Source organism: Ictidomys tridecemlineatus, chromosome 5, assembly GCF_052094955.1.
Source record: "Ictidomys tridecemlineatus isolate mIctTri1 chromosome 5, mIctTri1.hap1, whole genome shotgun sequence".
Lineage (NCBI taxonomy): Eukaryota > Metazoa > Chordata > Mammalia > Rodentia > Sciuridae > Ictidomys > Ictidomys tridecemlineatus.
Window position 1 is genome coordinate 5,988,027 of NC_135481.1, and position 27,064 is coordinate 6,015,090.

General features: G+C 42.6%; 1 protein-coding gene across 1 annotated transcript; it reads right to left on the minus strand.

The window, feature by feature from the left end:
• Nucleotides 1–18,076: 18,076 nt before the first annotated feature.
• On the minus strand, nt 18,077–26,688 carry Tmed3 (transmembrane p24 trafficking protein 3). The gene is made up of 3 exons (XM_005316874.5): nt 26,394–26,688; nt 23,678–23,926; nt 18,077–18,908 (listed from the first exon to the last, which is right to left on the minus strand). The coding sequence occupies exons 1-3, from the start codon at nt 26,553–26,555 to the stop codon at nt 18,672–18,674; spliced, it is 648 nt and encodes a 215-aa protein (XP_005316931.2). The 5' UTR covers nt 26,556–26,688; the 3' UTR covers nt 18,077–18,671.
• Nucleotides 26,689–27,064: the final 376 nt, after the last annotated feature.

The window sequence follows — 27,064 nt, forward strand, 5'->3', positions numbered from 1 at the left end:
CACCAAGAGCCCCCACCCTGCCCAAACCAAGGGGTAAGAATGGGAGCCCACTCACCCGCTCTTGAATCTGACACCTCAGTGTGCTCTCCAAGCAGGAATGGATGGTTACAGCAGTCAAGCTGCGTTAGATAACTGGTTATGTTGAATATCTGGCATGAAACTCCAGCACCCTCAGGACTAGAGCCCTCCTCTTGATGACAAACTGGTTTTCTGGGACTCTGAACGTCTTCTTTCACTCCACCAGGTGAGCTGTGGATTGTTCTTCTGCATCATCCCATCTCCCCACTCAGGCCAGCCCCTAACCTGTGCTGCAAGTGGCCCTCTGGCCATACTGGCCACTCCCACCACCACCAGGCTTAGCTGTGGTTGGGGCATGGGACAGGCTCTAGCAACTATCATTGTCCCAGTGAACTGTGTTGTTATCAGTCACAGCTGATATCACAGCTATAGAGTGAACTGCTTGCATGTCATGGACGACTTTCTGGTCTACTGCAGTTGCTAGAGTCATTTAAATGATGTAGTATCCTAGTTCACTTTTAAAGCATCTGAGGTTCTCATCTGGGCACAGTGGCACACACCTGTAATCCCAGTGGCTCAGGATGCTGAGACAGGAGGATCGCAAGTTCAATTTAGCAAGGCACTTAGCAACTCAGTGAGACCCTGTCTCTAAATAAAATATAGAACAGGTCTGGGGATGTGGCTCAGTGATTAAGCACCCCCGGGTTCATTCCTCAGTATCAAAATTTGAAAAAAAAAAAAAGCATATGAGTTTCTCAACAGTGGGACATTCATTAAAGCATAAAGGGTTTATTTCCTGTGTTATGGTATCAGCTGGTTATGTAGACATAATGGCAGGGATTGGCAAAGGTGGACAAGGCTTTTGATAGCCTGTATTTCATGTTCAGCTTCACATTGACCTTTACTGTTTAATTAAGAGAAGTAACTCATAGAGGGCAGTTATGAGGCTGGAGGGAATGTGAGGTTGCCTCTCCACCTCAACATCACTCCTTCCCAAAGAAAGATCAGATGAAGCCAAGAATTGAGGTAGAGAGGGGAGCTTAAAATTTAGAGAACAGTTGAAATTTAGAGCTTGGCTTCCACAGGGAATGGCTCTATTTGACTTTGATCTCCTGGGATTTGCAGGATCTTTGCTCTGTTTCTATCTTGCATGTGATGGGAGGATAGATGGTCCTGAGGCTTGATGCAATGAGAGACCCTTTTTCTTCTGTGTAAATTTCCTTGAACTTTTCTTCCTTTGCCTCTTCTCTTCATTGCAGCAGGGAGTACGGACCGAGGGTAGAAAAGGCTTGCTCTTAGCAAAGGCTAAGAACCTGTCACAAGCACTCAGAACCCATGGAAGTCCACATGATTGGTTACATATGAGCTCAATACCAGTGTCAAGAACTTGGTCGTTCTAGATCTGGGTGTGGCCACTGATCCAGGTGTGGCCACTGCCCTCAGAGAACAGCCAAACATAGTAACTTTCACTTCAAGAACTTGGTGGTAATAATACATTCACACATTCTTAGTATCTTAGAAGCTATGAGCTTCAATTCTTCCTGAAATTTCAGAGAATACATCCCCTCTCTTCATGGAAAATCCTTTTTCTTCAATGATATTCTTTCCTTTAGGTCTGCATAAGAGAAATGAAGGCGTTCACCCACAATCCAACATACTTCAGTCCTGCCTTTGTATTCCCAAAGGCAGCTCAAAATTGCTTAGACAAAGAGTCCCAGGGGAAGCCAGGGTCATTTGGTCTTCCCTGAGAGGTCGATCACAACAGGAAGAAGCAAATGACAATGCAGGCAAAAACCAAGTAGGGACCTCACTGGGCATTGTTAGAGAGAGTGTGCACTTTCTTTTTTAGATTGTTTTATTATACAATAACATGTATTTGTATTTTTTAAATAGAAATACAGATAAGCAAAAAGCAAAACAAAATCTGAGTCACCCTTGATCTGTCATCTAGGGAAAAAAAAAACATGGGTGCATTTTGGTGATTATCATTCAGAATTCTGTGTGTGTGTGTGTGTGTGTGTGTGTGTGTGAGAGAGAGAGAGAGAGAGAGAGAGAGAGAGAGAGAGAGATGGGGGTTATCCCAAAATGGAACCATACTGTGGATAATGTTTTATAGCCTTCTCTTTGGCTCTCAGGAAGATTGTTTTCTTCATAAAATCCCAGCACATTTAAAATACATGGTAAAATATGCATACTTTTCCCTAGAGTGCTAATTTTGTTGTCATGGTCATTGGGACTCCTTTTCCCATTAAATTCTCCAACTAACTATTGTTGGTTTGGAAGAAAATATAAAAATACTGATTTGGGTCTATATTTTTAACCAGCCTTACTGTACTCTTGTTAGTTCTAATAGGTTTTTAGTTCATTACCTTGGGTTTTCCACATTGAGAATTGTCTAAGCTGCAAAATATAGATTATTTCATGTCTTTTAAATTATGACTTCTATTTTCATTAGAGGGCTTAAGTGCAGGAGGAAAAAACGATCTTTAAAAGGAACACAGCACATTAGCAAAAGTCTTAAGCATTCCTCAGCTTTGGTACATCCCAAACAGACCCCCACTTGACCTACAGTTGTGTGACACAGACCATTGGCTCTGACCGGCCCTTGACCTGACTCCAGGCATTTCTGGGCTCTCCAGAAGGCACCATGGAGGGTCAGCATTTGAAGCTTGCTTTATTCCCTGTTAAGCATTCAAGCCTCTAAGCTTACCTCTCACATGCTCATAGCCATTAAAAAAAAAAAACAAAAAACAACCTGGCCAGCCCCAGTCCTATGGTCCGTGCCCAGTGGAGCTGTCAGCACAATTTCAGATGTGAAATTTCACTGGAGTTGGGGTATGATTAAGACAGCTACCAGAAAACAAAACAGAAGTTTTTCTTTATCTTTCTGCTTATCTGGTATACCTTTGTCACACTTCTATTTTCAAACTTGCTTACTCAATAACTGTTTTAACTGTGCTTCTTGCATCTAGACTCTTACGTATGTTATATGCAACATAAAATTTGATTTTACTTTGTCACCCACACTTTTGTCTTCTAATTGATGAGTTTAGTTCATTTCCATTTACCTGTGTCAGATATGCTTGGTGTTCGCCCTTTTGGTGGGGGCAGGTACTGAGGATTAAACCTAAACCCAGGGGTGCTTTACCACTGACTACTTCCCAAGTCCTTTTTTGGGGGGAGGGTACCTGGGATTGAACTCGGGGCACTAGATCACTGAGCCATATCCCCACAGGTGTAGAGTGTGTGCTCCTCGTGGTTACTCATCTCTGCCAGAAGTGAATAATTCTTGTGTGGAGATGCAGTCAGGCAGAAATTTTCCTCATGGCATGGGGTAGGGGAATATTTTGGATTTTTTTCAGAGACAGGGTCTCACTGAAATGCTTAGCACCTTGCTTTTGCTGAGGCTGGTTTTGAACTCGCAATTCTCCTGTCTCAGCCTCCAGAGCCACTGGGATTATAGGCATGCGCCACCATGCCCAGCTTTCTTATGTTTTTATTTTGAGAAAGGGCCTCACTCAGTTGCTGAGGGCCTTGCTAAGGTACTGAGGCTCATCTTGAACTTGCCATTCTTCTGCCTTAGCCTCCAGAGTCACTGGGATTAGAGGCGTGCACCACTGTGCTCCACCATGTTCATCCTTTTTATCTTTCGTAATTTATATCTCTGTACCAATCTTCTGTTTTATAAAGGAAATTAATTAATTTTTTTAGAGAGAGAATTTTTTAATATTTATTTTTTAGTTTTCGGTGGACACAACATCTTTATTTTATTTTTATGTGGTGCTGAGGATCGAACTCAGCGCCCCGTGCATCCCCAGCCCTGGCAATTATTTAATTTTTAAACTTGTTAATGACATATTTTATTGTAATTTTCATCTGCTCCATGCCAACATTTTCTGGAAAGTGTTGTTTCTTTAATGTGTGTGTGTGTGTGTGTGTGTGTGTGTGTGTGTGTGTGTGTGTGTGTGTGTGTTTTCCCCTGGTCATTCAATTCTAGGGATTCTCAACCTAGGCACTATGGATGATTTGAGTTGGAGACTTCTTTAAGGGGTGGTGTTATAGGATGTTCAGCAGCTTCTCTGGACTCTACCCACTAATGCCTTCTCCTCCCCAGTTGTGACAACCAAAAATGTCTCCAGACATGGCCAAATGTACCATGAGACACAAAAATCCTCCCGGTAGAGACCCACTGGTGAAGAGTGTGTGTGCTCCTCGTGGTTACTCATCTCTGCAAGAGGTGAATAATTCAGGCAGAAATTTTCCTCATGGCACAGGTGGGGGAATAAATGAATTCCTGTTCTCTTTGCTGTTCTGTAGCCTACTCGGCTTGAGAGCTCTGAGCAATTCACCACAGTGCGATCTCCCTGCTCCATCTGCCTCGCTCATAGCAGCCCCCAGAGATCTTCTGAAACCTACATGCTCCCTGTTGAAAACCCTCCAAAGGATGGAGCCCAAGCTCCCTATTAAGGTGATCTCTCTGCATTATGGTAAGACTCCTTAGCTATCCCCGTGGAACCCTCTCCTCCCAGGGTCCAGCCCTGCCAAAGTCCTTGCTTCCCTGAGTACATAAGGCTGTGCGAACCCTGTGTTTTTGCTCACTCTGCTTTTCATGGGCTGCCCCTTTCCTTCACTACCCCAGGGTGTCAAACCTCTTCCCAGGAGCCCCCTCCTCTAGCAAGTCTTCTTCACCACCCTCCCACTCCATCAGCCACTCCCTGCCTTGAGTTAGGACTTTATCAGAGCACACACTTATTGAATAAAAGAGTTAGTGAATGAATGAATGAATGAATGAATGAATGAATTGTTTTTCTTATTGGACGTCATTCTGGTCATCAGTTTGGCTCATTGAAAAATGAATTAATGAATGAATTATATTATTTCCAAATTATATCATAATTGAGCTGAAAGGGAGGAACTCATTGTACTTAAGGAGGAAAAAAACAAACTTCTTTTTATTTAACACTCACCTGAATAACAATTACAGCTAATATTCATTGACTGGTGACTACATGCCAAGGGTGTCAGTCATCTTTCCCTGAAGAATAAATTACCTCCAAGGTTAGCAGTTCACAATATTTATTATCACTGTTTCGGTGGGAAAGGAATTCAAGAGATACTCAGCAGGGTGGTTCTGGCTCAGGATCTCTTGTAAAGTTGCAGTCAAGATTTTGGGCTGAGGGGGTTGAGCCAGATAGTCCTCAACATTTCTCAAATTCCATGACATTGTGACACAACCTGAGTCCCAAGAGACACACTTATTCCTGCTCAGAGACAGCTTCCCAAGTGGAGACCCTGATCTGCCCCTCCTTGTCCTTGAGGGGCAGTTGGGTTTACTGATGCTTCTCTGCTGTCCTCTTGTGGTCATTTCTCATATTACTTAGGTTCTAAGAAAAAGAGGGAATTCATCAAATATTTACAGAAAAAACGAATTACTAAATGCAGTACTTTGAACAGTGTTTACTAGGAGTCATTGAAGATCCGCATTCATGCAATTTTCCTTTGGAGTATTTAGTCTTACTAGAAGTAGGGCACTCAGCCCCAGGACTCTATTAAATAATGTAGCAGTGTGTGGGGTGGCACAGGGCTAGATCAGGGGTCTAACTCTATGCACATATCACCTTCATCATCATTACCATCACCATCATCCAACCATGACCACCATCACACCACCACTACTACCACAATCACACCATGATCATCACCATGACCACCACAATCACAATCATACCATCACAACACCACCACTTTCACAGTAACATCATCACCATTACTATCACCACCATCACCACCATTACCACCACCACCACCACCACCATTACTACCATGAACACCTCCATCACCATCATCACCACTAGAAATTGACAGAATCAACAGTGAACAGACAAGGTTAAAAAACTAATGGTTGTATGGTAGTTTTCACTTTGCTGAGAACTTTCACAAATATTTTACTATTGAAACTTTGCAACAGCCCTAAGAGGTTAGACAAGTGCTATTACCATCCTTCTGTTTACTTTCCTTTGAGATTTTTCAGACATAAAAGAACAAAAAGCACAAAACAAACGTCTACAAACCTGCCACCAAGAATTAATAGGTGCTAATATTTTGTCATACAGACTTCAGATTTTTAAAGAAAAAAGGAGCACTCAGAATATAAAATGGAAATTCCCCTTGTACCCCTCCCCATTCCTACTTCCCATCCTCCTTTTTTTACAACTTTATATACAACCTGTGTTTTTCTAATTTTACTACATATATTTGTAGTATATTTAATATATACATTACACATATTTTTCCCCATAAGCTATACAGAAAACTGCTTTCTGTGCGTTTTTAGTGGGTCCTAAGTGGTATCACACTAGAACATTTTACAACTTTTTTTTCCACTCCACAATATGTTTTCAGTATCATTCCATGATTCTGTGTAGGGAGCTATTCCATTCATTTCCACCTGTGATAAAGCATTCCCAGATAAGGATACTAGGTTTGTTTTATCCATTCTTCAGTTGATGGGCATTTGGATTATACTCAATGTTTCACAACCATACACAATGCTGCAGTGAACATCATTACACATGTCCCTTAGTATCACATTTAATTACAAATGAGAAAACTGAGGTTCGGCCGGAAAGACTGTGTGATTCGCCCATCCTCACACAGCTCCCAGATGGCAGAGTCAGGATTTGATCATTATCAAATGATGTACCCCAGGCATCTTTTGCATATTTCCCTGCAGGGGCTAGGAAATGCTCAATAGCTCATAAAAGAGACAATTTAACCTAGAAATATCTAATCTTGACAAAATGTTAGCCCTAGATAGAATATAATTTAATTTCTTAAAGTGGAATAAGTTGAGAGATTTGGATGGCCTTTTTCCAATACCATCTGCAATGTGTGTTTCCACCAAAATTTGCATGTCCAGGGAAGACTGTAGGAGGACACAGGGAGAAGATGGCCTTCTACAAGCCTCAGAAGAAGCTAGCCCTGCTGACACCTTGATATCAGAATTACAGCCTCCAGAACTGTGACTAAACCACCGTAATTTCTGTTGTTTAAGCCACCCAGTCTATTTGGTACATTGTCATAGCAACCTCAGACAGTTAATGCACTTTGCAAGGGAGAGCAGCTGAGGAGGATGGAAATACTGGATTCCTTCAGTCAAGATAAGATCCAGGTAGTAACAAGGCACAGCCCTCCAGGTCCGTCAAGCCCAGGTGGAAAATCTAACAAGCTTTCAACCCTCCTTGCTCTGATGACAGAGTCACAGAGCAACTTTTGATTATTATTATTATTTCTACCCTGATTCTTGGAAGTTGGACATGGTAAGAGTCCTAAATATTTGTGGTACTGGAAATGTCCACATTTCTCTATTTTGTAAATTCAATCTGGTGGATGAAGTTTTCAGGATCAGATCCAACTAAAGTAAAAGTGTTGTCTCTGTTGTGTATTTTAACAGATGAAATGCTTGTCTACCATCTTCCTTTAATTTTAATTTTAATTTTTTTAGGGCTTCTGGCTTTTCCTGGATCGTTAGCTTTCCATGGGTAGCTTATTCAAGAAAAGCTCCTGGGTGTTCCATCCCCAGATATCCTTCAAATTTAGAATGGCCGCTTATTACCCTGTACTTAAACCACAAGCTTCTAGGTCTGTGTCAAGTTGAAGTTCCTCATAAGCACTGTCTTCTCCCGGCAAATGTTACGGGAAGGCTTAAGATGACGTGATTTCGTCCTCTGGCAGATCACTTGTTTCTGTCTTTTTGTTTTGTATCACTCTCGTGGATCATTTCTTCAACTTTCCCTGAAGCCCAGTGACTTTGCCAGTATATGTCTGTGCTGATGATTCTACTTCAATTTTTCCTGAAATGCAAGGTACCTTTTTAAACTGAAGATTTTTAGGTCTTTAGTTTTACAAATACTTCCTGTGTCTTTGAAGTTGTTCTATTTTCTTCAGGAACACCAATTATCCGCGGGATGGATATCCTTTGTTGTACAGATCTCACAGGCTGTCCCTAATAGCGGTTGCTCAGCTCTTTGTTCTTTTCCCATTTTATTTTCTGGGGCCTCTCGTTAGTGTCCCTACCTGTGATTTCAGTGGTGCCTCTTCTCTTTATGGCATCTTCAAATTGACTATCATTTCTGCAGTGGTTTTTTGGCTTCTTTTACATAGCTCCTGAGATTTGACAGCTCCTTTTCATCTCTTTTGTTGCATTAAAATCTCTTTTACAATTCCTTGTGACCCTGTTCTGAAATTTTGTTGCCTTTCCCCCCCCTCTCCTTTTGAAGACTATGGAACTGCATGTTTGCACTGTTCTGCTTCAGCTGTGCTGAAGTGCATTCTTTGCACGCCTCCTTCTGTTATTTTGCTCTGATCCTGGTCCAGCGGTCACTATTTGTGTCACCCAGGCCTCTAATTGGCTGAAGAACCGTGCCACCGGAGAGCAGTTGGGGCATAGGAGCATGGGGTCAGGTGTGCTCTCTGCGTGTTTTCTCCTCAGCAGTCCTGAGCTTGGGTGAGCGGGATTGCAAAGCTGATTGCCCCCTCCCACCACCCTCCATCTGCCGCATCACCAGCCAAGCTGCCCAAATAGCTCCCACCCCACTCACTCTGCCACTATGAAAGCAGGGAGAGAGCAGGAGTCATTCCTGCTGCTCACACATGTCCCATAGGTGGTACCATTCCAGGCTGTCTATCACTTGACCTTGGCTTTGATTTGGATCTAGTTTGCTTCCCAAAGATTCATATACATGAAGCTTAGCCCCCATTGTAGTGGTGTTCAATGGAGGGGCTTTTAAGGGATGGGCCTAGTGGGAGGTGATGAGCTCTTCAAGAGGGAGTAATGTTTTTCTCTTGGAGTCCATTCTTACTCTCAGAAAATCTCTTGAGAGTGAATTTTTATAAAGGAGCATGACACCTACCCTGAATCTCTCTGCCTCCTTGCTTGACATGTATCCTTTCTACACATGGAAAGTTTCCTCTCAACTAACTTCTCCAGCATGTGTGACACAGCCAGTGAGCCCTCACCAGGACACTAACACCATGTTTGGACCTTTTGGCCACCAACATCATGAATTAAATAAACTTTACTTTATAAAATACCAAGCCTCAAGTATTTTGTCATAGCAACAAAAATGAATTAATACAGTTATTCAGGTCCAAATGTTAAGTCTTAACATTCCACAACTATGCATGCATCTCTCTCACTTTGGTTCAAATATCACTGCTTTTGACAGCTACTATTCATAACTAGTGATTTGAGATTGTAACTGCCTCCTGGTTTCAGTGATTTGTTTTACTTTTATTTGTTTTGATTGATTTCAAGAAACTGAGGAGGAGAAGGAGAGAGGAAGAGACCTTCTTTTTTAACATCAGAAGTCCAAGATAATTATTTTAGAAAAGTTCCTATTCTTAACAGCCTATTAAGAGTGGACTATTCAGAACAGTGATAATCAAGAATACAAACAATAAATGTTGGCAAGGTTATGGAAAGAAAGGAACACTTTTACATTGCTGTTGAGACTGCAGACTAGTTAATCTCTCTGGAAAGCAGTATGGATATTCCTCAAAATCTAGGGATGGAGCCACCATATGAACTAGCTTTCCCACTCTTAGGTATTTTCCCAAAAGATCTAAAATCAGCATACTATAAGTGACACAGCCACATCAATGATTATAGCAACACAATTCACAATAACCAAATTCAAATTATGGAATCAACCCAGAAGCCCATCATAGATGTGAGATATATATATATATATATAGTGTGTGTGTGTGTGTGTGTGTGTATCCTTCAATGTGAAATTAGCCAAACTCACAAACTCAAAGGTCCAATGTTTTCTCTCATATGTGGAAGCTAGAGTAAAATAAAGAAAAGGGGGAGGGAAGGATACGATTACACAAAGAATCAATCAAATTCAAATTAATAGATGAGTGGAAGGAAGCCTAGTAGAGTAGAGGAAAGAGAATGGAAGAGGGGAGGGAGGACAGGATAGTACGGGGGAGGGGGAAAGGGATCATGAACGGAAATCCATTTTCACGCATGTCTGAGTTTGTCAGGATGAACTCAACTACTATGTACTTTCTCCTATTTCGTTGGATATAGTTTTATATTACTGGTTTATAAAGGTTCTCTATATATTTAAGAATGGGGTCATTTTTGAAGCAAACATATTTGGGGAGTAAAAATTTGTTCCAGTCTGCTGTTTGTCCTCGTGTTTGAAGGTTCATCCCATGGAAAACCCAATGTCCTATAATTCCAGTGACTTGAGAAGCTGAGGCAAGAGGATTTCAGTTCAAGGCCACCCTCAACGATTTAGCAAGACCTTCAGCAACTCAGTGAGACCCTTGGCGTTCATGGTGCTCATCCATGGACTCTGTGAACATGGACCCAATTCGGACTTCCATCTTACCGGTATCAAGGTCTCTCCTACTTCTTAAAGTTGAAATACATGCATATAAACTAACAAATTGGTTTCAATTAGAACCACAATTGAAAAAGAGGCTACCTGAGTACAAGACTGTTTTACTTATTTTGAAAATGCTAGGTTGTTCTTCAGAGGCCCTTTCTTATTAATTCTGATTCCCACAGTAGTTTTAAACAAAGGGTATGTGAGCCTTAGTAACCTGGAGTTTCTGTTGAGCAAGGCATCAGGGCTGGAACTATTAGCCATGAATTATCAAAAGCTGAAAAGAGATCAACAAAACAGTAATAACAGCCAGTCTTATCAATTTCTTGAACTATTTCTTCAGGTTGATAGAAAATGTGAAAGTAATTACTGGAAGAAGCTGTACACGAAGGCCTATTTTCTCCTATGATCAAATATTGAACTGCAAGACAGAAATCTGAAGAAGGAAAGATAGTTTTAAAACTGTGTTAGTTTCCAGAGTTATAATAGCACATTGTTTCTGAGGATATGAAAAGGCTTATTTCTAGAATTAGATTAAGGGAAAGATGGTTGCTTTCCACCTAACCCCCAAATTCCAATTTGTAAGTTGGTGCTAAGGACAGCCTAAACCAGTTCCTGCCAACAGAGCAGGAAAATCAGGCTCCAAAACCTGTCACTCAACTATGTTAGACTTTGCTTGGTGTGATTTGGCCAACAATGTTCTACCTGTATTCTTGCATTCTTACAAACAGCTCCTTAGTAGATCTGCTCTAGGTACCATCCTAGCACTTACAAATCTTGGTTTCTGGCTCTCCAGAGATGATGTCCCAGAATACAACATACAGTCGCACTATAACCATCCGGTGAGAGGACACAGCAAGAGTGAAGTTATGCAAATGTTAAAGCACAGGGAAGTAAACCAAGGCAAGATAGAACCCTGGGCAGCCAGCAGTCATTCATTCCCAGACAGACCAGGATAAAGTGGCCCTTCAACTTAGCCATGTTTTTCCCTGTAGCCAGAGAAAAGATGAATCTGAAACATGGGAAATGAGGAAATTAGACTGCTAGGCTCCTCATCCCATATAACACAATATGAAAGCCCAGAATACAACATCATGAATGGAGCAGCTCAGATGCCTTTCATTCAGAAACTCCCCCAGCTATTGTCCAGGGAGACTTTAATCCATGGGAAAATGCAACCAGGTCCCTGGGCCTGGAAGGACCATGACCCTCTTGAAAGTTATAAGTGAGAAAGATAGTAAGAATAGGGTTTCAGGTTTCAGCTTGTCCAGAAAGTTACCCATCTTGCCCCAGCATACTGGCCAAGGCTTAAGGAAGGTATATGATTCTGATTACCAAAACTATTAAGCTATTTCTTTTCATATCTAGGCATAATAACTGAGGGCTGCCCATAAGAGAAAACTTACAGTTTTAAAATGTCTTAGAGGGAGGAAGATGCTGGTTTTTGTTATTGTTGCTGTTTGTACTAGGATTGACCCCAGGGGTGCTCAACCACAGAGCCTCATCCCCAGCCTTTTTTATTTTTTTATTTATTTATTTTTTTGGTTGTAGTTGGATGCAATACCTTTATTTATTTATTTTTATGTGATGCTGAGGATTGAACCCAGCACCTCGCACATGCTAGGCAGGTGCTCTACTGCTAAGCCACAACCCCAGCCCTCCTTTGTATTTTTTAAGACAGCATCTCACTAAGTTGCTCAGGGTCTTGTTAAGTTGCTGAGGTTGGCTTGGAACTTGTGATCCTCCTGCCTCAGCCTCCCACTTCTAACTGATCCACTTTGTTTAAGCTTCAGCTTTGTTCTGGGCTGCTCTGGAATGGGAATGAGCCACACCAGAACTGTGGGCTCCGATGGGAAGGGTTTTCTCCCTCTACGCCTGAGTCCTTGAAATTGTGCCTGTATCTTTATGTACTATTGTACTATTTTTCAATTGCATCCATTGATGGTGGTACCCACCTGCTCTAACAGTCTTTTCATTAGTTCCTCTCACATTAGTATGTTATGTTTCCACTTACTATGATAATGGCTTTGAATTCTTCTTCTTTTTTTTTTTTTTCTTTTTTGCTACCGGGGATTGAACTCAGGGGCACACAACCACTGAGTCACATACATCCCCAGCCCTATTTTGTATTTTATTTAGAGACAGGGTCTCACTGAGTTGTTTAGCAACTTGTCATTGCTGAGGCTGGCTTTGAACTCAGCCTCCCCAGCTGCTGGGATTACAGGCATTGGCCACGGCACCTAGCCAGATACTACTATTTTTATCTCACTTTTAATTTGGTTGATATTCTCCCAGAAAACCTTTTTTCATCCTTTCAACATTTATGTGTTTTTTTAAGTATGTTCCTGAAAGAAAAAATACTCTTGGATCTTATATTTTTATCTAATTTTAAATTATTTACCCTTCAAATGATTATACTCATTGCAATTAATTAGAAATGTAAATACATACTTTTTTACCATTTTATTTTCTTTTGTTTTTCTTTTTTAGAGAGGAGAGAGAGAATTTTTTAAAGAGAATTTTTTTAATATTTATTTATTTTTTTGTTTTCAGTGGACACAACATCTTTGTTTTATTTTTATGTGGTGCTGAGGATCGAACCCAGCGCCCCACGCATGCCAGTGAGCGCATTACTGCTTGAGCCACATCCCCAGCCCCCATTTTATTTTCTATATTAATTTGCTCTGCTGGTCTTTACTGTTTCTTTTCAGTTTTTCATTGGATAGATTTTTTTTCACTGATTTTGAATTTCTTTTTAAATTTTATTCTTTTTAAATTTTAAATTTAATTTCTTTTAAATTTTTATTTTAAAATTTATTGATCTCATAGCCCACATTCGTATTTGGTTACCCTGATTGATTTCTCCAACTCACAAAGATCCATACCCGTCCTGTAATGAGACAAGAACCTTGGTCACCCCACTCCATCAGCACACTCTGTGGACCTTGCTCAGAATTATGGTTCTTAATTTTTGTGTGTTGTGTCTTCTTTTTTCCTTTAGTCTGGACCTAGTTTTTTAGATAGTAAATATTATAAAGATGCTTACTGACTATTGGTGCCCGTGTTTTCACCAGCCTCCTAGCTTTATTTCTCTTCTCCCACGCTGTCACCCTGAGAGTCTTTAGATTCTGAGACTTTCAAAGTTATAATTTGACTAGACAAATTTCTAAATTCGGGGTTATTTTGCTTTTGCGTTTTCTAATTTAATAAACCATTTTCTTCCAGCCTGCCATCTTGCTGATGGGAAGTCTCATCCAGTGTGATTTGCAAGGGACAGGTTCTTTCTTTCTGGAGTCATGTGGGATTTTCTCTTTGCCTTTCTGTTCCTCCATGTCTTTATAATGTGTCCATCTGGGATTTTACCTTGTTGATTCTCAATCCTTTTCTCACCCTGTGAGCCCTTTTTACCTGAGATCTTTCCCTTTTTTTTTTTTATTTTGAGAAATCTATTTTCATTTCTTCAAATATCTGCCCCCTTCCATTTCTAGGAAATATTATGCAGCCCTTTACACGTCTTCTCTCCATCCCTTAGCTTTACTTTTTCTCCTTTCTTTCCTGCTGCCTTCTGGGGAGGTTCTTCAAAGAGACCCGCTACATTCCACACTGCCTTTCTTTTCTTTGCATCTGCTTGTATATTTTTCATATGTCACATTTCCACTTGGTTCTTTCTTATCACCTCTTGTTATAGCAAAAGATAATTAAAGTCCTGTTAGAGTGTATTTGTCATGTTGCTTGAAAACTGTCATCTACATGTTCCCACAATTCTGCTTCAAATAATGTACAGGGTTCCAATTGCTGTATTCTTTTATGGTATCCACTGGGGTCTGGTCCAGAGAGTTTAAGGAAAGAGGAAGAAGGAAGCCCCCCGTGGCAGAAAATCACAAAATCTCACACACACACACACACACACACACACACACACACACACACACACACACACACCAAAAAAAAAAAAAAACAGCTTTATTCAAAGTTCACTTAAGACCCTTAGAGAAAAACTTTTGGAAAATGAAAGTAGTGCTAGTTTCTAACCCACAACCCTTCGGTGTTAGGGGAAGGAGGACTTCGAAGAGGAGAGGCTCTGGGGCAGCTGGCCAGCTGTTTGTTTTCATAACCGAGCTCACACAGCACTGTGCTGAGGATCCACTGGGATGATGAGTGTGTCCAGCCTTTTCCGAGTTGCCCTCCCCAGGTAGGTTCAATGTGTCTTTGCCATTTTGTCCTAATCATCATTGTTTCTTAGTGTTTTCATCTGTTTGGGCTGCCATGATAGATCACAATGGACTAGGCGACTCATAAACAACAGAAATGTATTTCTCACAGTTCTAGAAGCTGAAAGCACAAGATTACATATAAGGCACCCAGGCTTTTGGTGTTTGCTTGGATCCCACTTCCTGGCTCATAGACAACTTCCTGTTGTGGACTCACTACAGGGCAAGAAGGGTGAAGTTCTCTCTCAGGCTTTTCTATGAGGGCACTGACTCCATTCAGGATGGCTCCACCCTTATGACTTAATCACCTCCCACAGGTCCCATCCTCTGACACCTTTGCCTTGGGAGGTAGGATTTCAACATGTGGAATGGGGGAAGGGAGGGACATAAACATTCAATCCATAGCACCTAAAATTTGCAACAACTGATTCTTCTTTCCTTCTTCCCTCCTTCCTTTCTGTTTTTAAATTGAGGAGAGTTGAATGGAGAAACTATTCAAAGATTGGGTGAGGGTAAAAGCAACAAATGAAAGATTAACCAACTCATTATGGCCCAAGTTTTCAATTCTGCAAACATTTCAACAAAAGTAACCCCCCCAAAATAGATTGAAAATCATAACCTAGAGCTTATGTAATAACAGTATACATAATTATATTAATATCATAATTTTTATTATACTATTATATTGTAACACTATGTACTATATATTAAGTTTTTATAGGTGCTCCACATCTGGAACCATGGAACATGAAAGGTGGATTAAGGTGAAGCCCAAGACTAGAAATAACTGAAAGTTGTTCCCACCAGAGGCCTAAAGAGGCCAAAGATGAGCCTTTATGGAGCCAGAAACTAAATGGAACAGCTGGTCTTGTTAATTAAATTGGAAATCAATGCCATTCCCCAGGTGTTGCAGTAGTTCAACAGCCTCTTTTAAATTTGTAGGGAAAAAAGTGTTTTAATAAAAAAGCCTCTGTACTTCTGGACACCCCTCCAGGCCATCTGATGCTAAGCTTTGTCTTTGAGCTATTTTTGCAACTGTGTGCTTTCTGCACATAGCACATCCTTCTGGGTTACTGATTCTAGCCTGGTCCAATGTCTTTGAGCTATTTGACAACTTTAAAAGTATATAAAAGTGTCTGTTCACTGAATTCTCTTTTGAACTATTATGACATCTGGTTCCCTCAATGATTGATGGGTAAAATAAAATCTTTAGCATGTATTCATCTAATACCTGTGGCTTATGATTTTACCCTTTTTTGGAAAAGTGTCTTTTTAAAAATATTTAATTGATTTTATTTTTTAAATACATGACAGTGGAATGCATTACAATCCTCCCCTCTCAGGGTTATCCTGTGGAGGGTGTCTGACAGCAGAGTTGCCTAGGCTTAAGAATTAAAGCTCTTTCTTGTCATACACAGTCATTTGGCTGCCAGACAGCTCATCACAAGGCAGCCAGAATCAGCTGTTTTTGGTGTCTGGAGTCAGCATCACATACTAACTTGGTCTTTGGAGCCAGGCCCAGTCTGCTATCTAGATTCATAATTACTTTGAGGGAATTTCTTTGCGTACATTTTACCTTCTTAACATCTATGGTATATAGCAACAGCATTCCATCAGACTTTGATTTTTTTAATCCTCTCCCTTTTCTTTAATGCTGAACCTCTGGATTTGGAAATCCTCCCTCTTCCCAGGGAGATTCTCAATTGTCTGGACAAGCTAATAGATATGCCTCCAAACTGTCAGAAGCACCCAGGCCTCAAATTCAAATGGATTTTATTGGGAGCAGGGGGAATCCTAATTCTGCTCACCAACGATGTAGAAGCCCTGCCAGTGGCAATACTCCTTGTGACAGAGCTCAGTACGTTGCCCAGGCAGACTCAAACTAGTACATGGTAGGTTCAAATTCAAAAGGATCAGACCCAATCCAGTATATTCACCATGAATTTAAAGAACTAAGGGATATTTTCTGACACATTCTAAGCACTTTTTAAAGAGTCATATCACAATTTCTGGGCTGGGGTTGTGGCTCAGCGGCCCTGGGTTGGATCCTTAGCACCACATAAAAATAAATAAATAAGTATATAAAAAAAGTTTTAAAAGTTATAATTTTGATTGACTCTAAAGATCAAAATTATTTGATATCCATCATCATCTATAAATACATGCCAGAAATTTCCATCTTTCCTTTTCCTTCTTAAACTCATACTTCCATTTCACCTTTCCTACAGAGCTGTATCCTTTTACATTTGAAATTCCTGCTTAGTACCCTATCAAATTTCTCTACTTAAAATATTTAAGGTTTGCTTCATGTGCTGCAATGTAAATCTCTAAGTGTTAAAAATACTTGACTATTTTCACTGTTATAGTTGATCAAAAATATGTAAATAGTAAATATTAAAAGTAAATTTTATTACAAAAAATTATCTCCTAACTCAACGAATAGGACAGGGCTTCTACCTCCTAATCTGTATTTTTCTGGATGATTATAAGGTTATACAAGTAAAACACGGTCACCAACACGGTCCTATACTTTTTCGGGGAGGAGGAATATTGTTCTTATAAAAGAGAGACAAGGAGTTTTATTAGAATGATGCCCCTCACTTCTTTGAGCTCCTCTGTGACTAAGAAATGCTACATTCAGATTGGTGGTTCCCTCAGGTTAGGAAGGAAAAGCGGCTTTTGAAGGGCAGGTAGCCAGGGAACCTGTAAGAATCACAGGTACTTGCTATAGTGTCTTTCATTCTGCCCTAAATTCATAAATAACACTTACACATCCAGCCCTCAGTATAAAAATAGGAAACAGCAAAGAAATGCCATCAAACACATGAGAGAAACACAACAATATTTATCTTCCAATCAAGCTAAGTCATAGAACTTTCAGGGCTCATCTTTTATTTAAAAGGACTGTTTACTTAACTTCCTTTCCCACAAGGTATTATTAACACCTGCCAGGCAGCCCAGGGTTTCAGATTCCTTGGTAGGTTTCCTTTAGAATGACACTGAATCTTCCCTCCAGACCTCCTATGTAGATGTCTGGTCAGTGTGCATTAACTTCTTCCTAATGGGAAGGAGGGCAGGAGAAGGCAAGATGGTGCTGTCCTGAATACTGAGGTCAGGGGAAACTCCACTGATAAGTTGGTGTCTTATTAGCAGGAAATTACAGAGCCAATCATGCAGATATCAGGGCTGGGGGTTTCACAGAGGAAACAGCATTTGCAAAGACCCTTTGCACAGCCTGGTGAGTGACATGAACAGCAAGAATTCCTATTCCCTGTATCCTTTCACCTGGGAGGAGTGATATCCTGACCTTTCTACACACCTGTGTACAAAGCAACCTATACACAGCTATAGGCCACCATCTGCTCTACCACACTGTTCATAACACACCCCTGCTCCCCATAAAGCTGTGAGCTCCTTTATGGCAAAGAAATAAAGCATACTTCTCCATGGTGTTCACCTAGTTTTTATTAGCCACAGTTTTGCCTCCTAAGAGATACACAGCTAACAGAGAGCACCCAATCATCATCTGGGTCCTTCCTGCATGGCTGACTCTTGTTTACCTCGGGGTAGGCCTGGTTTCCTCAAGTACAGAGAGATCCACGGAGGAAAGGCTAGAAAGAACTGAGAGCCCCTTTCTTCCCACACAGAAGAGGCCACAAAAATGGCCCACACATCATGGAGAAGAGGCAGAGCCCTAAGCTACCCTGGAGGCCCAGGCACTTGGGGTTTCTCCCCTGGCCAGGCAGCTGCATTGCTGCCTGCCTGCCCTCCCACAGTGGCCAACCCCTAGCCTGACTGTAAACACTAGTTTTGGTCAAAGTTACACATATAATGAAACAGGATGCCTTCAGATTCCTGGGCTGTGAGCTTTGGCTGCTGGGGTGCAATGATCAGGCGAGAACATGGAAGCCAGGTGCTGCCATGCCAGCAAGCCACCTGTGCTCTCCCTGCAGTTTCGCCTCCACCCAGCCCAGCAGGAGCCCATGACCCACAGAGCTGCTCCACCCTGGAAGGTGAGAGTCCCTGGGGCAGGATGCCTCCGCTATGAGCGGATTGCCCTGTTGACAGGTCGTTTTTCTGTGAAGAAGCTTTTCAGCAGCAGCACCTGACTGAAGCTGACCACAAACAGGGCGATAGTCTCCCCAACAGACCAGTAAGAAACTCGGCTATTCAGGTCCTCTGCTCGGGCTCGGTCCTGGGCCTCTCGGAGCCGGTAATGCGTCTGTGAGTCGATCACTGTCTTCAGAGCCTCATGAATGGTCACACAGGCAGACTCCATCTGGGAAGGAAGACAAAAACTGTCACATTGATAACCCTGAGACGGGCTGAGTGGAATCCAGCAAACAGCCAAGGTCGTCAATATCCACTGAATGCTAACTAGGTGTCTGTGCTAAGGGTTTTACATGGTTTCACTTACTCCTAGGAATAAGCCTGAGGCTCAGAGAGGGTAACCAGTCACACTGTTGGTACTGACCTCACTCCACTGACTCCTGGGGCTGTGCCTGCAAGCATTACCCTCTGTTCTTTTTTTGAATCTCCCAGTGCCTTGAAAGACATGATGATCACCCCCAATGTTAGGGAGGGCTGATTGCCTGCTCACCCAATGTACTGATGAGGAAATCGAAGCTCAAAGAGGCTACATGAATTGTCTCCAAGGTCACCCGGCTAATAAACAGCAGTGTGAACTAGAACAACCATGTTGGTCTCTGACTCTACCACTCATTTTAGTATGCAATTGACGCCTACAGTTTTATTATAAACACAAAACACATAAGGAGAAATAATTCTCATGAAAACATGCAAAAATATAAACATGCACATATATACACATACGTTCCTACACTACTTCACAATTTCCCTGCTAAAATATTCTGTGTGGTAGGCAGAACTCTGAACATGTCCCCACCTAGTACTCCCAATATTCCTAGTTCTGTTCCCAGGAAACTGCAGGTGGATGAGGTATCACTCCTGTAACTATGCTGTTATATGGCACAGTTGTCCTTAAGATGGGAGATTATCCAGTGGCCTGATCTACTCACACAGCCCTTAAAGTAAAGGCTTTCTCCAGCTGGTTGCAGAAAGTGGCAATCACCAAAAGGACCAGAAGACAGACTCAAATGGCTAAGAGCACAATAGTTGGCAACAAATCAGGGATCTGCACAGAACTGAATCCTGCCCACAACCTGAATGAGTGTGAAAGCAGACACTTCCCCAGAATAAGAGCCTAACCTGACCAACGCCTCCACTTTCATTTTACAGACCTTGAGCAGAGAACCAGCTGAGCTTGCCCAGATTTCCAGCATCCAAAGCTAACAGGTAATAAATGGGTAGGGTTTTCAGTCACTCTATGTTAATTAGTTACTCAGTAGCAGACAACCAATAGATTATGCTTGCAGAAGAACATGACTTCTTACTCAGAGGCGACCTCAAAAACACCAGCAAATACAAAACCTAGAATTTTCTATCCCAATAGTGAGTTCTATTCATTAAGCATCCACAAGATACTTGTTTTAGCTCCTAAACTCCAAAAGCAAACTATTTCTGAAATAGAACGTAAGAAGCTAGAGGACACTGAGTCACCATGTGACCTCTCTAAGAACCCTTGTTTCTCTATCATACCAAACATTTCCAAGAGGCAAATGGGAAACTATGGCCAAAAAAAATGGTGTTACCCTTTTCTTGCTTCATTGGATATTCTTTACTATGGGCCATTCTAGAAGCTAAACTAGAACACAAATGTTAGAACAAAAGCCCCCCTTTATCCCTTGCATCTACAGGGCAGCACCTTCTGTCCAAGTGGTATCTGGTCCACCTCCCAAAGCTCAGGGTTTCTTTTGCATGTACTCATCCTGATCCATGGATAAGAAGTGGAGAAATATCACGTGGACAGAAAGGTGATATGGTCCCTATGCATCAGAAGGAACTGGGCAGAGGTATGGGTGCCAGCTCAAGGAACAGGCCCAGTATGTTCAGGAACTGGCCTGGAATCAGGGTCTGATATAGTGGTGAGGACATATGGGAAAGAAGTTGTGGCAAGCAGAAACTCACAACAAAGGGCTTCAAAGGTCAAGACTTTATCTGTAGCTCTATGGGCAGAAGAATGGCAGGATGAGAATCCCACGTTCAGAAGATCTACCTCTGGTAGTCATGATGTAGAAATATATGTATGGGAACCAGTTTGGAAAACACTCAGGTGGCTACAATCCTGCTGGTAAGAGAAGATGAAGGCCTCATTAAGGTCACTACATTGAGTAAGAGGGGAAATTTAAGGTCCTGATATGAGAGGACTTAGTAACAAAGGAGATCATTCTTGAAACTTGTGGGAGGGATAGATAGACACACATGGTCATAGCTTGAACGTGTCTATTCATGGACATATAACATATACATGCATACACACATACAAAGACTCACGTCTTATTTATAGAAATCCACAGTTTTTGCTTTTAAAGACTAAGAAAGGATTATTTGGTTCTCCAGGGTAGAAATCCATCCTCCAAGTTTGTTTCTATCATAAATTCACTCAGAAACTCACTGTGTATATTGGACCCTCTTAACTGGGAGTTCTTTGGACCAGGGTCCTGACTGGGAATTCAGCATACTGGTCCACTACCTCTCAATACTATTACACTGAGTGCCAAATCTCCAACAGATGAACTTATGGATGCAAACCATATCCAAACCATATCACATCTTTAGGACCTGGCATAAGCACCCCAAAAGACCTCAAGTACATCATCAAGAATCGCAGATACTTGGAAGCACAAACATGCCACCTCCCCATCTGCTGGGATTTTCCATTAGTGCTAGTCTAAGAGACATCTCTTTAGCTCATTCAAAAATTCCAGTGAGGCAATTCCTCCAGCCTGCTTCTGGGGGAATGTGAGATAGCAGATGCTGGCTAAAGGGGATCCGTGACAATCAAAATAAAAACAGCCTGGTAAGAAGAGTAAAATTCACATTGTAGAATTCCATCTATTCTACCCTCCATGTGGGAGCCCCTTCCTTCTCCTGTGGCAGACACATTCCTAGGCAGCTTCCATATTTTCACCTTTGATCTACAGGTCTTTTGAGAGGCCCTCCTCACTCTCTTGGAAGAATTAATGGGTGCCTTCCCTGAGACCCTTCAATCGCAGCTCAGACCACAGAGGTCTAGAGCTTCATGGCTAACTGGTAAAAAAGGACCGCGTTCCCCGCAGGCCTCCCAACACAGGGACAGGGACAGCATCATTTATTCTAGCATGTCCACCACTGTAAGAGCCCTCTCCCTGAACACACATCCCCTTCAAGGCAGAGGGATCAAGCTACAGAGAAGGAAGGAAATGCCTCCTTTTGAGGCTGGGTAAGAGCAAAGAGGATGTTCTCAGAGGTAGGAGAAGTCCAAGTCTCTTCGATGCAACAGAATCGGACTGTAATTCTCAGGCTCCAGAAAGAACTTCTCTACTGATCTAACCTATTAAGACTTTTCTCCGGCTGGGGATGTGGCTCAAACGGTAGCGCGCTCGCCTGGCATGCGTGTGGCCCAGGTTCGATCCTCAGCACCACATACAAACAAAGATGTTGTGTCCGCCAAAAACTAAAAAATACATATTAAAATTCTCTCTCTCTCTCTCTCTCTCTCTCTCTCTCTCTCAAAAAAAAAAAAAAAAAAAAAAAGACTTCTCTACCAATTTGTTTTTCCACTGGGTCAGAAGTCTTTCACCTCAGACTTACAAAATCTTCCAAAAGAAGGCTGTTTCATCAGTGACCAACAGAACTCTCAAGATCAGCAACTGCAAAAGATCTTACACACATACACACTCTCAGCTACATCTTCTAAAGGCATTCATGTGGTCTAGTCAAAGCCAGTGCTGTCCAGTGGAACTTTCTACGTGTGGCCACCAGCCACTTGTGACTACTTATTATTACATGTTGTTAAAGTACAAATGAGAATGTGAATTTTTCATTCAATTTCAATTAATTTAAATAGTCAAATGTAGACAGTGGTTACTATATTGTTTAAGGATGTGCAGCCTATAGGATTTGATGAGTATAACCAAAGCCACATAGCACATGGCCACCCTGAAGGGCAACCCAGAAGGTTACATGCCTCCTTGGAGATCCAATACATCCTGGCTTTGGTTCTTGAATAAGTGCAACTATAGGTGGTTATTCCTGTCTTACAGGTTTCCCTGGCCTTGACATTTAGTCATTTGACAAATATTTGGTGAGTATTTTTTTGGTCCCATGCCTCTTGAACTGAGGATACAAAGGTAAATACCAGAGTCCTGGCCCTCAGGAAGTCCCCAGCCTGCATACAACAGTCAAAGAGGTGCTTAAATAGCAGGAAGGAAGACTGATGGAGGAGGGTGGGGGTCAGATAATAATTACACCTGAGAGCCATAGGGGACAGAGGTGACTATCCTCCAAAAATGTCATTATCTCTCTTCCACAGTGTGGAGTTGTTACTAAGAGGTGACTGCCCTCCCAGGACTGAACTTGCCAGCCCTCCTTTCATACAGATTTGCCCCATGATCAGTGTTCAACAATGGGACAAGCAGAAGTGGATCTTTTCTGATTTTGGTGGCTAGAAGCAGAGGGCCCCAAAGCCCCAGGCAAGCCAGAAAGATGAGGAAAAAGAAAGAACCTGGATTCCTAACTCACATCGAGGAGGAGAACTCCCATTAGCCTTCTCTAGATTATCATGAGTGAGAATGAACTTCTGTTGTGTTAAGGCATTGACATTTGAAGTATATCTGCAGCTGTTACCCTCATTAATACACTAAAAAAGTAGGACTTTGTTCTTTATGATACAGGCCCATCATATAAGCAGAGGCACAAAACACAGGTACTTCAAAAGGGCATTGCATGAAAGAAAGTCTGAGTGGGAATGAGGTAGAGGCAGGAATGTCAGATACTATAGGGATCTGGTTAAAGAACAGAAAGGAAGATCAGATGGAGAACACAGGATCTTTTAGTGCTAGATGGTGACCCTGCCCATTAGCCAAGATAATGACAGAAGAGGAGGAACATACTAACCCTGGATCTGTCACTGTTGATGTCACTCACCTGGGTGAGAGCTGTGACTTTGTTCCCCATGTCTGGAAGAATGGGGGGTTCATCACCAACTTGGAAGTCAAAGTAGACAGTCTTGTGAGAGAAGGTAGAAAACTCGTTACTGAAGCAAAACTGATAAACGCCTTTGACCTCGGCCTGGTACGTGAAGCTGTCATATTGCTTCTTGGTTTCCTTGTAGATGATGTTCCCCACGGGGTCTTCCACATAGCAGTCAACGTCGTAGTGGCCTCCAGTGATGACCTAACAACCACAAAAAGTCTGCCGTTACCAGGGGGGCAGCCAACACTTACCAAATGCTGATCACAGAGTGACCAGACTCTACCAACACTTCTGTCATTTAATCATCACAACCTCTGAAGCAAGTGCTATGGCACTTCCCATTTTGCTGAAACTGAGAGAGGTTAAGTCAATTGGTCATGGCTACTCCGCTTGAAAGTGCCAGGGCCGATATCCAGGTCTGCCTAACTTCAAAGTTGTGTCTGTAGTACAGGCCTAGTTTTTCCCATTTTGCAGAAGAAACTGAAGGTCCCAGGTTAAATAAATGGCCTAAGGTGACACAGAAAAATGAGGTATACCTGGAATTTGACCTGATAGTTGTTGCCACCATCTCCCAAATACTTAAGCACTGCACTATTCTGCAGCACGAATGAATACACCCCTGGATAACTGCTCTTCATAGCACGGGGCTGATAGGGCTTTCAGCTTTCAGAAATCAGGAGGAAGATGAAGGAAAGGATGCCCAAGAAATTGTCTCAAGGCAACTGGATGCCACTGTTTATCTGTTCAATCCCAAGATGGAGAAAGTGACTTATTTAGATCACTGCCACTCATTAACTGTTTGAACCTGGGCAAGTTACTATTTAAGGACATGTCTTCATCTGTAAAAGAGAGATAATAGTAGTACCAACCTCATAACATCATGGTAAAGATACCATGAGGTAGCACATCTAAAGTGCTTAGCATTGCAGGGGTAGCTCAGTGGTAGAGCACATGCCTAGCATGTACAAGGCCCTAGGTTCCATATAATAATAATTATTATTATATAAATATTATTATATAATATTATTATATAAAAATTATTATATAATTATAAATATAATAATAATTATTATTATTATATATACATACATACGTATATATGTACATTTGTGTATATATGTATTATATGTATGGGTATGTGTTGTGCATGTACATATAGTGATTAGCACAATATCTGACATACAGCCCAGGCCCCAAGAAGCCCATTACAGGGCAACCCTCAGATTGCATATTGGCCCACTGAAGGTGATGATGTCTTTGAGCCATCCTGGGGCAAGAACAGATGCTGTATGTATTGCACTGCTTTGCTCTTCCAGGAAGACACAGAAACACACACACACACACCACACACACCACACACACACACACACACACATACACACACACACACTCATACCAAGCATGTGCCATTCTTGGCTTGCTGAATGGATCCAGTAACTTTTAATAATGTTATCACTGTTGAAGTGCAAGGAGAAAGCAAATAATGACTAAAGCATTCATAGAATCTGAGTGTTGGAGGAGGAAGACACCTTTCCTTCTACACACAAGAAAAGTAAGATCCACCAACGGACAAAATCACACAGGTAATTGATGGTTGTGACCATGGTTGGTCACAGCCTCCATCTGCTTCCAAACTTAACATGTTTCTTTGTCCAGATAAAAGCTACTGCAGCTGTTCAGCTTGTTTGTGTAAAGCAGTAAGCATCCTATCGCTGGGTGTTTAAACCCAAACCAGACACTCCTTAATAGGGGATTCCTGCCCTGGCAGAGACTAGATGACTTCTCAGTCCCCTCCAGTCACACAATTATCTTTTATGCTGTCTTGTTACTGTGCTTTGTTAGGATAGACATCCACAATTTGATATTGTCCACATAGATATGAAAACGGACAAATCTATCACATATAAATTGTCCCACACAAGTCTCCCTCAGTGCTTCTAACTACAGAAGGGCCTGTCAATAGTTTGCCCCATTCCTGCTGCCTGTGCCACCTCACTTCTGGCATGTGGCCCCTCATCTCTGTAACCATAGATCTATCTGCTCACTAAACCTTGGAGGCAGACCCTCACTCAAGTTGATCCCAGCACCTATGAACCACAAGATCTCTTAATAGAGACAGGAGGGCAGGAGCTGGCTTTTCTGAGCCATATGGTATGAGCCAAATTGTACAGCTACACGGCTATCCTGGTGAACATTGCCATGGCTCAAAGCCCACGCTGAGACCTTTCCAAAGCCCTCCTTCTCACTTGTGCAACGCTTACTCTGACCCCAACTTTAAACGTTGGACTGACACAACTATGAACCCACTTCCTCTCCCTGCCATTTCTCGTATCTGCAGGGACCAGGCGGTCCAAAGTAACCTGGGGCAGACTGGCCAGGTGATTAGTACTGGCGTTCATTAGAGTAGAAGGAGCCTGAGAAAGCCATTTGCCAACCCTACAGAAGCAGGACCCGCATCTGGACCTCTCCATGCCAGCCCAGTTGGTCTAGGGTGGGCTCTGACTGATCCAAACCTTCCTATTCACGAGGAAGTCAACTGGTCCCGAGTGATTCCCACCCGCTGCAGCTTCTTTGGCTAATTCCGGTCACTCTAGTCAGGGCGCGACAGTGCCCATTCGAGACATGGAAGCTGGAGGGAGCAGGGCGTGCTGCCGGGAGCCGGCCTCACCTGGTAATCCAGGGAAAACTTTACGCCCTGCTCCACCTCCTCGTGGAAGCACTGCTTGGCGTTGTCCGGCAGCTCGAAGGTGAGTTCGGAGCCCTGCAGCCGCTCAGCCCGGAGCAGGAACAACAGCAGCAGCAAGGCGGAGCGCAGGGCCGCGCGGCCCATGATGCTGTGGGTCCTGTCCGCAGGGCCGCTGCTCCGGTGCTATCGCTGCGAGGACCCGGGAGGACGTGCTAGGATAGACGTGGCACCAGTAACTCGCAGCGCTTCCGGGAGGGCAAGCGACCAGGGGAACCCGGCAACCCAGTGCGCAGCCGCGTTCGGGATGGGCTCCTTTCCTCCCGCTGCGCGTGCGCGCTGAGTAGACGGGAAAGGGAGCATCTCTAGCCCTCCCTCCGGACCCTCGTAAGGGCGCAAGTCGCACTTCCCTCGTACCCGAGCCTGGGTCACAGCCCAGGGGAGGCGGAAGCCACTCCCCAGCAGGTTCCTCTCCCTATGTTCTTCTGCATGGCAGATCATCCTCCTGGGGGGCAAGCGGCCCACGCTCTACTGCTGCCACCACAGCACGGAATCCGTGGGCTTTGACTCCATAGGACTCTGCTTTTGACTGTCACTTGTCTCCCGCTTTTCTCCAGAAATCAGTCTTTCTGTCTAGAAACGGGTTGCCCAGAAGT

What these genes read in the sequence shown, in the direction of transcription:
- Tmed3 (XM_005316874.5), bottom strand. Translation starts at nt 26,555, where the DNA reads ATGGGCCGCGCGGCCCTGCGCTCCGCCTTGCTGCTGCTGTTGTTCCTG. An exon ending in AGTTTTCCCTGGATTACCAG is followed by an intron (nt 23,927 to 26,393) that starts GTGAGGCCGGCT and finishes TGTGGTTGTTAG; the next exon opens with GTCATCACTGGAGGCCACTA. An exon ending in AAGTCACAGCTCTCACCCAG is followed by an intron (nt 18,909 to 23,677) that starts GTGAGTGACATC and finishes CTTCCTTCCCAG; the next exon opens with ATGGAGTCTGCCTGTGTGAC.